The sequence below is a fragment of the Tenrec ecaudatus genome, chromosome 3 (genome assembly GCF_050624435.1).
Source record: "Tenrec ecaudatus isolate mTenEca1 chromosome 3, mTenEca1.hap1, whole genome shotgun sequence".
Taxonomy (NCBI): domain Eukaryota; kingdom Metazoa; phylum Chordata; class Mammalia; order Afrosoricida; family Tenrecidae; genus Tenrec; species Tenrec ecaudatus.
The window spans coordinates 220,188,841-220,205,557 of record NC_134532.1 but is presented as its reverse complement, the minus strand read 5'-3'; the positions used below and the strand labels follow the sequence as shown (position 1 = coordinate 220,205,557).

General features: G+C 56.7%; 1 protein-coding gene across 2 annotated transcripts in view; it reads left to right on the top strand.

Annotated features, from left to right (window-relative positions):
* The window catches only part of SORCS2 (sortilin related VPS10 domain containing receptor 2), a 179,215-nt gene that overhangs the window by 141,716 nt on the left and 20,782 nt on the right, over window positions 1–16,717 (top strand). For both annotated transcript variants that reach the window (XM_075544654.1, XM_075544655.1), the window contains exons 11-14: window positions 1,002–1,104; window positions 4,269–4,345; window positions 7,709–7,800; window positions 8,291–8,398. In XM_075544654.1, the coding sequence (XP_075400769.1) occupies window positions 1,002–1,104; window positions 4,269–4,345; window positions 7,709–7,800; window positions 8,291–8,398 (380 nt within the window). The remainder of the gene's footprint in view (window positions 1–1,001; window positions 1,105–4,268; window positions 4,346–7,708; window positions 7,801–8,290; window positions 8,399–16,717) is intronic.

Genomic DNA, 16,717 nt, shown 5'->3' with positions numbered 1-16,717 from the left:
AGGAACCTATGCCCGTGGGCTCCCACTCCTGGCTTCCCACCCCCCACCCCCCCAGGCCCTGGCAGCCCAGCCATAGTCTACTTCCTGTCTCCATGGAATTCCCTACTCTGGAAGTTTTGTACGAATGGAGTCATGTAACATATGGTCCCATGCGTGCATTTTAACCCACTGTGTGCCGGCAGAACAAATCAAGCCCCTGTGGCAGCGGGGCCCAGCCTAGGCGGCTGTGTGACCACCAACATGCTGCTTGGGAAATCATTAACCTGGGTCAATGGGCTGAGACATGTTAAGCTTGGGGCTGCAGGAAGTCTTGTGAACTCAAAGGGGAGCAGTGTAGGGTCTTGCTCACTGGCGATGATGGGGAGCTCTGAGTGACCCCCTTCCTAGTATGGAGGCAGACGCCACTGCTCCATTCTGGGGACGGGGAAACCAAACCCCTCAGGGCCTGGAAAATGAGGGGAACCCCTTGGCTTAGAATATGGGGCTCTGGGGGCCTGGTTCTAGAGTGTTTCTGAATTGGAGATTTGTCTAGAAGGAAAACAAAACTCTTCTCTGCCCGTCAGTGGAGGTTATCATGGGCCGAGCTGATCTCCCCACTCTGTCCCACTGAGGCTCCGCAGAGACCGGTCTCCAGCTCCTCGCCCCTCCTCCCCCTCTGCCCCTGACAGAGGTAGCTCTGGATGCCCACCGAGACCCCAGTGTGGGGTCTGAACAGATGCTCCTCGGGGAGTGAGGAGCACCCACATTGGGGTCCTCCATGGAGAAGCACCTTACCCCCATGCCACTTTGAGGGCCTGGGCAGAAAATCAACAGTCTCTAGGCTGACCCCCTCCTGCCCCCATCCCCCTGGTAGGATCTCCTTCGCACCCCATTCCTCCTTCCCCCAGGCACACCTGGCTCCCCTTCCTCCTTAGCAGGCCCCAGAGGAGGGCTTGGCGCAGTCCTCACTGTGTGAAGGACATGCTCTCCCCCACCACTCACTGTCGCCCCTCTCACTGCAGCCGGACTGCTACCTCCACCTGCACCTTCGATGGGCAGACAACCCCTACGTGTCGGGCACTGTGCACACCAAGGACACGGCCCCGGGCCTCATCATGGGAGCAGGTAGGTGTGCTTCCCCTGTGGGCTGGCAGGCCCCACCACCGCACAAGGAAAGCGCTTTACCTCGAGGATGAGAACGATGAGCCTGGGCCACAGCATGCCCAATGGGCATGGCCACAGCCGCTCCAGGAAGCTCCCCCTCCTGACAGACCCAGAGTGCACATGGCACGCGGTGGCTGAATAGAAGGATGGACAGATAAGATGATGGCTGGATGGGGTGAGGAGTGACTGAGAGGGTTGTTGGATAGATGAATAGAAGGATGGATGAGTGGATGGATGGAAGCATGGATGGTTGGGAATATGGATAGATGGATGAATAGAAGGATGATTGATGGATGAGAGGATGGACAGATGGATGGATGGTTGAATAGTAGGATAGATAGATGGATGGACCGATGAATGAATTGGATGGATGGATGGATGGATGGATGGATGGATGGATGGATGGATGGATGGATGGATGGATTACTTGGAGGATGGATGGATCCATTGGAGAATGGATGGATGGATGGATAGATGGATGGGAGGATGAAGAATTGGAAACATGGATGATTTGTATCATTGGTGACATTCTTTGTTCCTAAATTAGACTTTTTTTTAAGGTATCTATGAGTGTGCTGTAATTGAACGAGGCTTATTTTTGTTTGAAGAATTGTCAAAAATAAGCAGCTTTGTGTCCTGGAGGTGCCACGGCGACAGGCTGATGGAAGCCCAGTGCTGGCGCTGACTCTGCTTGAAGCCACCTTGCTTTTTCTGAGGGACCACAGAAGCCCCTGTGCTCACTCACTGAATGCGCTTGTGAGGGGGGAGTGGAAGGGGAGTGTGGCACAGCGTCAGCCAGCCTGGCCCCCAGAGCTGTGCCAGCTCTCCGCATAGGCTGCCCAGCCCTAAGCTGAGCTGGTGTGGGCTTAGGCTTGATGTACTATTTGGGAGGCTTGTTTTTGGATCTGGAAATGCTTGGCCTTTTCCCCATGAAGTGAGTGGTCACTGCTTCACTGGATGCCATCTCAACTACCTCCCCCCACCCCACCTCAAACACACAGACCCATCAACTTCTCGTTCTACGCCCCACTCTGGGGACCACTGCAGGCTCACCTGCCAGCTCCCCCACTACACAGAGTTTTCGGGGAGGGGCACTCAGTACATGCTGATGGGTTCATGGAGGAATGGATAGGCCATGGAATTAATGAAGAGTGGGTGGGTGGATAGATGGATGTAGGTGGGTGGATGGATGTAGGTGGGTGGATGGATGGGTGGGTGGATAGCTGGATGGATGGGTGAGTGGATGGATGGATAAGTGAAATGGATGGGTGGGTGGATGGGTGGATGGATGGATGTAGGTGGGTGGATGGATGTAGGTGGGTGGATGGATGGGTGGGTGGATGGATGGATAAGTGAAATGGAGGGGTAGATGGATGGGTGGATAGCTGGATGGATGGGTGGGTGGGTGGATGGATGTAGGTGGGTGGATGGATGAGTGGGTGGATGGATGTAGGTGGGTGGAAGGAGGGGTGGGTAGATGGATGGATGGGTGGGTGGATGGATGGGTGGGTGGATGGATGTAGGTGGGTGGGTGGATGGATGTAGGTGGGTGGATGGAGGGGTGGGTGGATGGATGTAGGTGGGTGGATGGAGGGGTGGGTGGATGGATGTAGGTGGGTGGATGGAGGGGTGGGTGGATGGATGTAGGTGGGTGGATGGAGGGGTGGGTGGATAGCTGGATGGATGGGTGGGTGGATGGATGGGTGGGTGGATGGATGTAGGTGGGTGGATGGATGGGTGGGTGGATGGATGTAGGTGGGTGGATAGTTGGATGGAGGGGTGGGTGGATGGATGTAGGTGGGTGGATGGATGTATGTAGGTGGGTGGATGGAGGGGTGGGTGGATGGATGTAGGTGGGTGGATGGAGGGGTGGGTAGATGGATGAATATATGGATGGACGGGTGAATAGATGTAGATGGGTGGGAGGATGGGTGGGTGGGTGGATAGATGGGCGAGTGTACAGACAGATGGAGGATGGATGAAGTTTGAAAAGCAGAAGCTAGGCACACACACTCCACCGCTCTGTTAGCAGGGACATTTACTAACTCATTTCTTGGAGGCAGTCCATTGACTTTGGAATTTTCCAACAATGTCTAAACTCAGCTCTGCATAAAGTACTGCTGAGAGCGCTACATAAATAAGACTTAAAGTGGCATCTGAGCTCCGGCCACTGAGGCAGGGACCGTCGGGGCCTGGACGGGAGCCCAAAGTGGCCTGAATGTCTTCACCACAGGCCCCTGGTCCTGTCCTGGTGGAGACCCTGGAGGGCAGAGGGACTGCCAAGCCTTTTGGTTAAGACCATCTCCCGGATGTCATGAGAAGGCCAGGTCCAGCCCGCCAGGCCACGATGTGCTCTGGGCTGAGCCTCTCCCCAGGGATGCAGCTCTTTCCGCATCCCCCTGTGTGTGGCTCCTCCTCTGTAAAGTGGTCTGCTCAGGGCTTCTTGAGTTTGACCTAGACCAGTGGTTCTCAACCTGTGGGTCGCGACCCCCTTGGGGGATCGAAGGACCCTTTCACAGGGGTTACCCGATTCAATACAGCAGCAAAATGACAGTGATGTAGTAGCAACGAAAATAATTTTATGGTTGGGGGTCACCACAACATGAGGAACTGTATGGAAGGGTCGCGGCATGAGGAAGGTGGAGAACCACTGCCCTAGACTCTCCCCTGCAGTCCCAGGCTCTGCTTTCTAGGCCTTGGTGGGGTCCCAGGATCTCACAAAGCCCCTTGTCTCCCTGAAAGCTCCTTACCTGCAGATGGGGTCCTGTGTCCCTCCACCCAGCATGCAGCATATGAGTCAGCTGCTCGACACAGCTGTTGCTCATGTCTGGGGCTCTGGGACAAAGCTTTTGCTGGGGACTCTGATGGGGACTTGGGGGAACAGGGAGAGGGATGGCCACTCAGGCAGGTGGGCACTCTGGGCCCCGATGGAGGCTGGGCATCGTCGGAAGACAGGTGGGGAAGGGGAACTGGTAGCCAGGGCAGCCACCAAAGTGATGTCCTTGGTAAAGAAGCGTGACTGCCCGGATCCTGAAATCACCGTGCCATCAGCGGGTCCATGGGACAGAGGCGGGGAAAGCCGACCAGGCCTGGGAGTGACCCCGCCCCCCTCTCTCTGGGACCAGGCAACCTGGGCTCGCAGCTGGTGGAGTATAAAGAAGAAATGTACATCACTTCAGACTGTGGGCGCACCTGGAGGCAGGTAAGGCGGTGCAGGGACAGAGTGTGTGTCTGTCACCCCCCCCCCCCTCAATGTGTGGTTCAAGGCATCCCGAGGAAACTTCACCTGCCCATCAGTCGTGGATGCCGTGGACAGCCACGGGACAGTCCTGTTGGTGGCGGTATCCACCCACTGAGACCCGTGCACAATAGACCGAAACTGCCCAGCCCTGCACCAGCCACCGTGGTTCTATGCCCAAGCCCACTGGTGCGACCCGTGTCCGTCCATCTCCCCGCGGGCCTTCCTCTCCCTCACTGCCCCTCCACTGCACCCAGCGGGATGTCCAACGGGACCAGGGACGGGTCCCCCTGAAGTGCACGAGACAGGGTGTCCCGTCTTTGCCGCTAGGGTGCTCTCTGGCCGTTCGCCTTGCCCGGGAGATTGCTTTGTCCTTTTGGCCTTCAGTGTTCTTCTCCAGCACCGCCTTCAAATCCACCTGCTCTGCTTTTGCCTGCCTCAGTGTCCAACTTTCCCATCCCGAAGAAGCCACTGGAAAGGCCATGGCTGGGGTCAGGCGCCCTTAAATCCTCAAAGTCACCTCCCTGCTTTCCCGTACTCTAACGAGGTCTGTGCAGCAGATGTCCCTAATGCAGCCTGACCTTTGATCTCCTGACTGCTGCTTCCTGAGCACTGACCGTGAATCCAGGGAGGACAGATCCCTTGGCAGCTCCAGCCTTTTCGGCGTTGGTCACAAGGTGACCTGTGGGTCAGTGCTGAGGACCAGGGTCTTCCTGACCCTGAATTATCATCCACACTGGGGGTTGCTGTCCTTGATCTTCATCAGCTTCGAGTTCTCCTCACTGTCAGCGAGCAAGGCTGTGTCGTCTGCTCATTTCAGACTGTTAACAAGCCTTCCTCCCATCCTGATGCTGCAGTTTTCTTGATAGAAACCAGCGTCTCATGGATGATCATTGATGGCCACACATTTCTATGGATGGTCACGATGGTCACGGATGGTCACGGATGACCACTGGCCAAGGACGAGGGGAGGGTGACAGAGACCTCCAGGTGCATCCTGGGAATGTGGGGAAAGGAACAGATGCCTGGCCAGGTGAATGGGCACCTGGGCAGGAAGGTACATGAGATGGAGGTAGGGCTTCCCCAGGACCCGGTCCTTATAGAGCACAGGATGAATACCGTGAGCAGAACTGAGCTTCTAGTGGTGGTTGAGTGGACTTTGAAGGTCTCAAAATGAGGGCACTGGGGAGCAGGACACCGAGGGTGATGATTTAAGGAACCTCAGTGGCATAGTGGGTTACATGTGGGCCTGCCAACCTCGATGCCAGCGGTTCGAATCCAGCAGCCCCTCTGAGGGAAGGAAATGGAGCCTCCTGTGTGAGTGCACATCTGGGGTCTCCGAGCCCCACCAGTGGGGCCACTCAGCCCAGGGTCTCTGAGCTGGAACGGACTTGATGACAGTGAAGTTTGGGTTCAGTTTGTGGGCGCTGAGCTGACACAGCAGGGTGGGCTGACCATGGGGGTCACATTGGGCTGACCGTGGGGCCTACCCTGGCCCCACGCCTGGCCCCACGTGGAGCCCAGGGTCCCAGGCCTCACCTGGGCTGTGCACATGGATGGACATGAGACCAAGAGAAGGGGGTGCTCCAGGTGGCGGGCACAGAGCACCCAGGCAGAGCCCTGGGAGAGCAGCCATCGTGCTCGCCCTCATTTACCTCCAGAAGCAGAGGTGATGAGGTCCAGCTGCTCAGAGCGGCCGTCTCTGCTTTCAGAATGTGAATGGACCCTCTGTGGGCAGAGGCTCTGCCCATAGCAGGAAGGCTCACCCGTAGCCACCCCCCCCCCAGGCCTTGGTGGGTTTCATCAAGTGCTGAAAAGGGTGGGGGAGGTTTGCTACCAGTTTATCACCCACCGACTTCCCCTAGATGAGACACAGCCAGCAGGTGAGCAAGGCCAGGAGGCTGTTTGCAGACACCGGCGCTGGACTCTGTCTCGGCCACTCGGTCCCTTGGCTGGATTGAAGGCAGGAATGTTGGGGTTCAGAGAGGCAGCTGTCAAGGGGTCCAGACAGCCTGGCCTCAGCTTGGTCGCTCCCTTGGCAGCTGGGGGCTGGGCACCATGCTGGCACTAGGGCCAGTGGGAGAGGATGCCAGGCAAGGGACAGAGGCAAGAGCAGGGAGGGAGCCCAGAGTAAGGCTTGGGGTGGGGTGGTGGTGGTGGCACTTGGTGCTTCTTCGGTGATGCAGACCAAAGCCCAGGCAGACACATATCAGGGGCCCTGGGAGCTCAGAGCAGCCGGTGGCACTGTGCGTTGTGTGCAGGGCAACTGACTCCACCAGCCACCCGAGGGGCAGCAGGGGCCGTTTGCTCCCTTGGAGATTTGTAGTCCCAGAAACTCACAGGTCGCTACGAGGCAGAGTTGATGCGGTGACGGTGGGTTTGCATCTGAGGGTTTTGATGGCACTCAAAGGGATAGACCAGCCTTCTGGGGGTGACTCAGCACAGAAACTTGTCTTCACCTGTGCCCACACCTGTATGGCTTCATATGTATTCTCACCTGTATACCCGCCTCACCTGTATGTCCTTACCTATATTCCTATGTCCTCACCCGTATGCCGTCACCTGTGTCCACACCTGTATGGCCTCCCCTGTGTCTGCACCTGTGACACCAGCCAGTGTCCTCACTCATGTGCCCACAGTGACTGCTACCCATCAGACAGTTCACAGATGCTCCTGTGAGGAACTTGTATAGGTGGGGGTGGGGGTGCTCATTGTGTCCAGAACCTGGGACGGTGGGGTGTCCTGCCTGGAGCAGGGCATGATGGGCCATTTCCCAGGGGAGGTGCAGTTACAGATGGATTGGGGAGGGGACCAGGGACAGGAATGCATATCCACGTAGGGTCTGCGTGGTGCTCTGTGTGTGACAGGCAGGAATGCAGACAAGGAGTCCTGTGCTCTGTCACCCATGGGCTGGGGTCTCTGGGCTGGGTCCCCCTCTGTCAATGGCTCCACCCATGGGCTGGGGGCTCCCCCTGGGCTGGTTCCCCCTCTGTCAATGGCTCCAGCCATGGGCTGGGGGCTCCCTCTGGGCTGGTCCCCCTCTGTCGATGGCCCCCATCTGGGGCAGTGACCATGTCCCCTGGAGAGCCCATGGCAGTGACTAGCCCTCCCTGGATTTTGTCACCAGGCCCCAAGCTGCATCTGTGGGGTGGGGGATGGGGCGTGAGAACCACGCCAGACCAGGCCGGCTATGCTGGGTGCTGGGTGCTGTGTGCTGGGGAATAGCTGGCACTGCCCTGGCCCCCACTACCTGGGCCTTCTCCCTATGGTGTCCTGCTGCCCTCTCCCTCCCTCCCATGGTGGCGCTCGCTCTGTGTCCATCCACAGGTGTTTGAGGAGGAGCACCACGTGCTGTTCCTGGACCATGGCGGGGTCATCGTGGCTGTCAAGGACACCTCCATCCCCCTAAAGGTCCTCAAGTAAGGACCTGGGCACCTTGCCCAGCACGGTCCACATGCCCCCCCCAACCTGCAGGGCTTGGGACGGGCAGCACAGCATGATGGGGTGCAGTGGTGGGGGCCCCCAGCTTCAGGGGGTCACAGAGGGCTTCCTGGAGAGGCGACCTTTAGGCCTCTGGGGTAGTGAGTAACCTGGAGGAGGTGGGCAGGATGGCCAGACCAGGTGGGCTCTACACTCCACAACCTTGGAGCTGGTTCAGGGAGCCCCCGGGGGCCCATTGAGTCTGGCCCAGGAGGCTGCAAGCCATTCTGACACTCCCTGAGGCCTAATAGCCTGGGTTGTGGGCACAGGAGTCCTAACGGTACCCGGACAGCAAGCCCTGGCATCCCCAATCAGGTGCAGCCTCTGCCACTGGGTGGCCAGGCAGGAGCTGGGCATCAGTGCAGGCAGTGTGTCTGGCAGGTGGCCAGAGGCCTGGGCGGGAGGGCCAGCTGATGTCCTCCCTCACAGGTTCAGCGTGGATGAAGGCCATACATGGAGCACCCACAACTTCACCAGCACCTCGGTGTTCGTGGACGGGCTGCTGAGTGAGCCAGGGGATGAGACACTGGTCATGACGTGAGTAGGTACTGGGGAAAGATGGGCTGGAGCCCCCAAGGGAGGTGGGGAAGGGAGCAGTGGACAGCCTGTCCAGGCCCGACTGCTCAGAGACAAAGCTCAGGGCTGGCCTTCCTGCCTGCCCTCACCTTCATCTTTGCACCAGCCTCTCTGCCACCCAGGGACAGGTGAGGCTCCTAAGGCCATGGCCACCTGGACTCAGCCACTTGGGGTCTGCTCACAGGTGTGGTCATCTGCAAGGGTCACTTAGCTGTGGAGGGGGCACCTCCGATCTGAGGGGAGGACCAGTTTTGAAAGCCTCCAGGGGATGAGGAGGACAATGGTGGTTGGTGACAGTGATGGAGGTGATGTGACAATCATGGTGAGGATGATGGTGACGGTGATGGAGGTGATGTGACAATCATGGTGATGAGGATGATGGTGACGCTGATGGAGGTGATGTGACATCATGGTGATGAGGATGATGGTGACAGTGATGGAGGTGATGTGACATCATGGTGATGAGGAGGATGGTGACGGTGATGTGACATCATGGTGAGGATGATGGTGTGTGGGAAGCCGCAGCTCTCGCCGCCATTACAAGATGGCGCCGGGCAGTCAGGGCGGTGGCCCAGTTAAGTGGTAAACAACCACTTAGAGCATGTGCACTGCTTAGATGACGTAGTCATAACTCCACCCTGGAGTATGCTAATAAGGGTTCTGGCGAACGCACCAATCAATGCACAGCACGTCCCCATAGAGCGCATATAAGCAGCAGTAGTTTGGGGCTTCGGGGTCTTTTTCCGCATCTGCAAATCGAACCCGCATTAAACGCCTGTGGAAGAATCCTGTTGTGGCGCGTCCTTCTTGCTGGCGAGACTGAGCGCGCGGCAAGTGGTGCCGAAACCCGGGAACGACCACCTCCGGCACGAGCGGAGACCCCCTGTCATCAGGGAGAATTCAGAACCGCACGGCGTGGGAAGAAACGGAAGAAGAAAACCTCATCTGGGTGCCAGAGAGACTGGTGAGACTAATTAAGAAGGAGGATGAAGATCGTGGGAGCAGAAAGAATGAAGAGGACAGCGATCCATCCAGCGCTACTATTGATGCTAATGGACAATGGACCAAAGAGTTGAACCAGCTGCAAGAAGACCTCCTGAATCAAGTTGTCCGATTGAATGGAACACGCGTGGAACCCCTTACCCTTGAAAATTTTTCTTCTTGGCTTTCATCTGCATTTTCCTACTTTAAGGAGTGGGTGGGGGTGTTTACATTTGCTGCAATAATGTGCTGTGGAGGAGTGTTGTTGCTATGGTTGCTCTGCAAACTTAAAGCTCAGCAAAGGCGTGACAAGGTCATCATTGCGCAGGCGCTCTTAGCGATTGAGTGCGGTGGTTCCCATGATCTTTGGCTTTCTTTGTTAAAAGAAAACTAACCCCCATAAGTTGTCAGCTCTCGCACCCCAAGGGGAAGACCCCATTGCACTGGGAAGAGTGACAGAAATTGGATCTTGGCCAGCCCTTGCACCATGCGGAGCTCTGCTCATTGCACGCATCAGGGTGACCAGATTTGGGTTCTTATATCCATCTTGATCTCCTGGGGCTGCTGGAGGCTCAGGGATGGATCGATGGATTAGGCCTAAAATAAATAAGAAAGGAGGAGATGTGGGAAGCTGCAGCTCTCGCCGCCATTACAAGATGGCGCCAGGCAGTCAGGGCGGTGGCCCAGTTAAGTGGTAAACAACCACTTAGAGCATGCGCACTGCTTAGATGACATAGTCATAACTCCACCCTGGAGTATGCTAATAAGGGTTCTGGCGAACACACCAATCAATGCACAGCACGTCCCCATAGAGCGCATATAAGCAGCAGTAGTTTGGGGCTTCGGGGTCTTTTTCCGCCTGTGGAAGAATCCTGTTGTGGCGCGTCCTTCTTGCTGGCGAGACTGAGCGCGCGACAATGGTGATGGTGAGGACAGCGATGATGTTGGGGGTGATGAGGATGATGGTGACGGTGATGGAGGTGATGTGACATCATGGTGATGAGGAGGATGGTGACAGTGATGGAGGTGATGTGACATCATGGTGATGAGGAGGATGGTGACGGTGAGGACAGTGATGATGATGTTGGGGGTGATGAGGAGGATGGTGACAGTGATGAAGGTGATGTGACATCATGGTGATGAGGATGATGGTGACAGTGATGGAGGTGATGTGACATCATGGTGATGAGGAGGATGGTGACGGTGATGGAGGTGATGTGACATCATGGTGATGAGGAGGATGGTGACAGTGATGGAGGTGATGTGACATCATGGTGATGAGGAGGATGGTGACGGTGATGGAGGTGATGTGACATCATGGTGATGAGGAGGATGGTGATGGTGATGGAGTTGATGTGACATCATGGTGATGAGGAGGATGGTGACAGTGATGGAGGTGATGTGCTGATGAAGAAGGTGACAATGGAGTGGATGGAGATGATGAAGGTGACAATGATGTCCATGAAGTGGTGGTGGTGATGAAGATGACGATGGTGATGGTGACGGAGGTGAGAGGAGTTGATGGAGATGGGGAGCAGGGTGTTGATGGCAGTGGTAATGTAGTGATGAGGAACCCCAGGCCCTGGCGAATGAGGACTGTAGACACACGGTGCAGTGTTGTGTGGAACACCATAAACTGACCTGGAGGTCAGCCCAGCCTTCTCCTTCCTTCTTTGGACCCTCCTCACCATGCCCGCACCCCACCCCCCCAACCGTCAGGCTGCGTTTGGCCCCCGTGTCTGTGGCTCTCACAGAAGGGCGAGGGAGCCCACCCCTCCTGTGGGTGGACAGCCCAGCTTCCCTGGCCCTACCTGTCTCAGCTGGACAGGTTTGCCTTGCCTTCTGCTGAGGGCCATAACCACCTGGCTTCGGGGGCCCAAGTGACCCCTTCCTGCTGCCTCATCACCCATTCATGTCCTTCGTGGTGGCCTTGCTGGCTGTCCACCCACTGGCCAGAGAAAGTCCATGCTGTCCCTGTCCACATCTCCAGTCAGCCACACCCCTGATGGTCCAGATTGCGGCCTGGATCCGTCTCTGGTGCCTACCCCCTCGGGGCACAGCTGGCAGGCATGTGGTTCTGTTCTGCCCTCTCCATGACACCCTAACCCCAGCAAGTCCCAGGATGGGGGCACAGGAAGGGGAACCCAGAATGGAGGACACGGGATGGGGGACCCTGGATATGGAGCCCAGGGTGGGGGCCCTGGATGTGGAGACACACGCTCTGCCCTGGGCTTGTCTTTCTACCATCTGTACCCCTTCCACCTCTGTCTCTCTAAGGAGCCTGGGTTATGAGTGGGGATGCTAACCACAAGGTCAGCAGTTCAAATCCAGCAGCCACTTTGCAGGAGAACGATGAGGTGTCTTGTTCCTGCAGAGAGTTACAATCTCAAAGAACGCACGGGGCAGTTCTGTCCTGCCCTGTGGGGTCACTGTGAGTCGACATTGACTCGATGGTGGGGAATTTGTGTTTTGGTCTCTTCTCTCTCTCTCTCTCTCTCTCTCTCTCTCTCTCTCTCTCTCTCTCTCTCTCTCTCTATCTCTCTCTCTCGTGTGTTTGCCACTCTGTTCCACTCCCTCTCCATCTCCCTCTGTCTCAATCCCTTTCTCCATCTCTGCTTCATTCTCCCTCTCCATCTCTTAGCTCTCCGTTTCTCCCTGTCTCTGCTTCTCTGTCTCTTCCACTTTGTGTCTCTCTTTTTTGTCTCTGTCTCAATGTCTGTCTCTCCTGATCGCTCTGCTTCTGTGTCTCTCTGTCCTCCCCCTCCTGTCCTGACACACACAGGAGCTTTCCTGTATGGCTCTTGCTCCAGCTCTGCCCACAGCTGTCGTCTAAGTGACCCTGTGGCCACCTCTCTTCCCACCAGCACAGCCCTAGGGCTGGGAGGGACTGAGGCCCTGGGCCAGGAGTCCCTGTGGCAGCCACGTGACAGGCCACCCACAGCATAGGCGCTTGTGGCCTTGGCAGCATGAAGGAACAAAGGCTTCTCTCAACCACAGTCTCCCAGGGGGACAGCTGTCCCCTCAGGTCCACGCAGGCTCTGGATTTTTTTCCCTTCATTTATTTTTCTTAATCATTCGGTTGGGGGCTACTACAGCTCTTACAACACTCTACACATCCGTTGTGTCAAGCACATTTGCACATATGTTGCCATCATCATTTTCAAGACATTTACTTTCTATTTGAGCCCTTGGTATCAGCTCCTATTTTTCCCCCCACCTTCCCCCAGCCTCCCACCCTTGTGACCCCTTGATAAATTATAAATTACTATTGTTTTATATCTCACACTAACTGCTATCTCCCTTCACCCACGTTTCTGTTGTCTGTCTCCCTGGGTGGGGGGTTATGCGTCGATCATTGAGATTAATTCCCCTTTCCTCCCCTCCTCTCCCCCTACCCTCTGGTATCACTACTCCCATTTCTGTTCCTGAGGAGTTTATCTGGCCTGGTTCCGTGTGCTGTGAGCTCTTACCTGTACAAGTGTGCATGCTCCGGTCTAGCCAGAATTGAAAGGCAGGACTGGGGTCATGATAGTGGGGAGTGAGGAAGCCTAAAGGAACCAGAGGACTGTTGTGTTTCATCGGTGCTTCACTGCAACCTGGTTGACCCATCCCTTCCCCCTGGCCCTTCTGTGAGGGGAGGGCCCACTGTCAACAGATGAGTTTGGGTCTCTGCTCCGACCCCCCTCGTTCTCTGCAATTTGTTTTTGTTTTGGGTCTTGTGGTGCCTGTTACCTGATCCCATCAACACTTCAGGATCACACAGGCTGGTATGCTTCTCCCATGTGGGTTGTATTGTTTCTCAGCTAGATGATCGCTTGTTTAATGTCAAGCCTTTATCTTTTGATAGCCGCTGTATCTTTTGATAGCCGGCACCATCAGCTTTCTTCACCACATTTGTGTGTGCACCCAGTTTGTCTTCAACAACTTTGTCGGAGGGTGAGCATCACAGAATGCCAGGTTGTTAGAACAAAGTATCCTTGCGTTGAGGCAGGGCTTGAGCAGAGACCTGAAGTCTGTCCACTTCCTCAGTGTATTGCCATATAAATATATGTCCACGGGCCAATACCTCTATTTTCATGAATCAGTATATTTACATAGGTTCACACCTGTGTTTACACCTCTGTCCTGAGCTTTGCTTCCCAGATCTCTCTTGTTTCCTTTCACCTCCTCCTGCTCCACCATCATGCTCACCCTACTGCCTCTGGGTAGTTCCCCTTAGCCAGATTGCTGTTGCTCCAACACCCCGGAATCCCTCTGCCCTCGCTGTTGCTTTTAATCTCCTAGTTGTTCCCATCCATGGCATGGTTTGCTCTCCTCTCTGTTGCCCCACCCTCTTACCCACCAAGTCCCTCTGGAACTTTGGGTCCCATTGCCTCCTCCTCGGGCTTGCTTCCCATCTCCACTTTATGTAGGTAGGCAAACCAACAACAGAGACAAAACACAAGGAAAATACAAGATTGAATAATAGGAGAGAAAACAAACCAAAAGAAGAAAAAGCGGGAAAAAGCCCCAGCAAAACGAAAACGAAAAGGCATAGATCATTCCAGGTCTGTCTACTGACCTTTATGACCTTGTCCCACCGGTCCTACGCCTCCCACAAGCTCTGGGATTGAAGGGTCAAGTCCTCAGCTCTGCTCCCGTGGGAGACTTGCCGAGATGTGACATCCCTGGGGAGTTTACGCTTGCTGGGCCACACTGACCACGCAGACACCACAACCCGGGAACTGCCGGCCCCGGGCTCAAGTCCTGCTCTGTGCCCGTGGGGGATCCCGTGCCTTGGTTTCTCTGTCTGTCAGACAGGAATACTTGTGCACCCCCATCTGTCAACTCAGGTGTCCCCCATCTGCAGGAGTCTGTGAGCCCTGCGGAGGGGGGGTTCTTCATTTGTGGGGGTCTGTGAGCCCTGGGAGGTCCCTCATGTGCAGGGACCTGAGCTTGGGGCGGGGAGCATCACTCACGTACAGGATCTGTGAACCTGGGGGTCCCTCATGTGCAGAATCTGTGAACCTGGGGGTCCCTCATGTGCAAGATCTGTGAGCCTGCGGGTCCCTCATGTGCAGGATCTGTGAGCCTGGAGGTCCCTCATGTGCAGGCTCTGTGAGCCTGGGGGTCCCTCATGTGCAGGATCTGTGAACCTGGGGGTCCCTTATGTGCAGGCTTTGTGAGCCTGGGGGTCCATCATTTGCAGGATTTGTGAGCCTGGCGGTCCCTCATGTGCAGGCTCTGTGAGCCGGGGGGTCCCTCATGTGCTGGATCTGTGAGCCTGGAGGTCCATCATGTGCAGGATATGTGAGCCTGGGGGTCCCTCATGTGCAGGCTCTGTGAGCCTGGGGGTCCCTCATGTGCAGGATCTGTGAGCCTGGGGGTCCCTCATGTGCAGGATCTGTGAGCCTGGGGGTCCATCATTTGCGGGATCTGTGAGCCTGGGGGTCCCTCATGTGCAGGCTCTGTGAGCCTGGGGTTCCCTCATGTGCAGGCTCTGTGAGCCTGCGGGTCCCTCATGTGCAGGGCTCTGTGAGCCTGGGGGTCCCTCATGTGCAGGCTTTGTGAGCCTGGGGGTCCCTCTTGTGAAGGATCTGTGAGCCTAGGGGTCCCTCATGTGCAGGGCTCTGTGAGCCTGGGGGTTCCTCATGTGAAGGCTCTGTGAACCTGGGGGTCCCTCATGTGCAGGATCTGTGAGCCTGGGGGTCCCTCATGTGCAGGCTCTGTGAGCCTGGGGGTCCCTCATGTGCAGGATCTGTGAGCCTGGGGGTCCCTCATGTGCAGGATCTGTGAGCCTGGGGGTCCATCATTTGCGGGATCTGTGAGCCTGGGGGTCCCTCATGTGCAGGCTCTGTGAGCCTGGGGTTCCCTCATGTGCAGGCTCTGTGAGCCTGCGGGTCCCTCATGTGCAGGGCTCTGTGAGCCTGGGGGTCCCTCATGTGCAGGCTTTGTGAGCCTGGGGGTCCCTCTTGTGAAGGATCTGTGAGCCTAGGGGTCCCTCATGTGCAGGGCTCTGTGAGCCTGGGGGTTCCTCATGTGAAGGCTCTGTGAACCTGGGGGTCCCTCATGTGCAGGATCTGTGAGCCTGGGGGTCCCTCATGTGCAGGCTCTGTGAGCCTGGGGTTCCCTCATGTGCAGGCTCTGTGAGCCTGCAGGTCCCTCATGTGCAGGGCTCTGTGAGCCTGGGGGTCCCTCATGTGCAGGCTTTGTGAGCCTGGGGGTCCCTCTTGTGAAGGATCTGTGAGCCTGTGGGTCCCTCATGTGCAGGATCTGTGAGCCTGGGGGTCCCTCATGTGGAGGATGTGTGAGCCTGGGGGTCCCTCATGTGCAGGATGTGTGAGCCTGTGGGTCCCTCATGTGCAGGATATGTGAGCCTGTGGGTCCCTCATGTGCAGGATCTGTGAGCCTGGGGGTCCCTCATGTGCAGGATCTGTGAGCCTGGGTGTTCCTCATGTGCAGGCTCTGTGAACCTGGGGGTCCCTCATGTGCAGGCTTTGTGAGCCTGGGGGTCCATCATTTGCAGGATTTGTGAGCTTGGGGGTCCCTCATGTGCAGGTTTTGTGAGCCTGGGGGTCCCTCTTGTGAAGGATCTCTGAGCCTAGGGGTCCCTCATGTGCAGGGCTCTGTGAGCCTGGGGGTTCCTCATGTGCGGGATCTGTAAGCCTGGGGGTCCCTCATGTGCAGGGCTTTGTGAGCCTGGGGGTCCCTCATGTGCAGGATCTGTGAGCCTGGGGTTCCCTTATGTGCAGGGCTCTGTGAGCCTGGGGGTTCCTCATGTGCAGGATCTGTGAGCCTGGAGGTCCCTCATCTGCTGGATGTGTGGACACGAGTGGAGCCCTGAGGTAGCAGCCCTCCCTGTGGGGAGGACCCAGCAAGAAAGGCCTTGCAGGGGAACTTCCTTCTGGGGTGGGGGAGGGGTTGGGAGAGGGGTCTTCTTAAGAGGTGACCACCTTCCAAAGGGGCTGGAGGGTTTGCTGAATTCCTTAGTGACCAGGAGGGAATAGACCAGGGCTGACTGACCAGCCAGTAAGGTCCTGGTTATGGTTGTCAGAGAGAGGTGGCTGGCAGCTGGCCAGGCACTGAGACCCGCACTCTCCCCTCCCCAAGCCTGCTGACACACCAGTGGACTGGTCTGTGACTGTAATGCTCCCCAGGAAGAGCCCCCCCAGCCTGTGTTGGCTCTTTCTGTGCCTTTGATGTGGGTGCAGGGTAGAGACTTCCAGTGGAGGACCCTTCTCATTCCTGTTTACATCCACCATTGTCCCCAAGCGCCCTGGGCAGGGGTGCCAGTGTCACTGCACCCAGTTCTGGATCCTC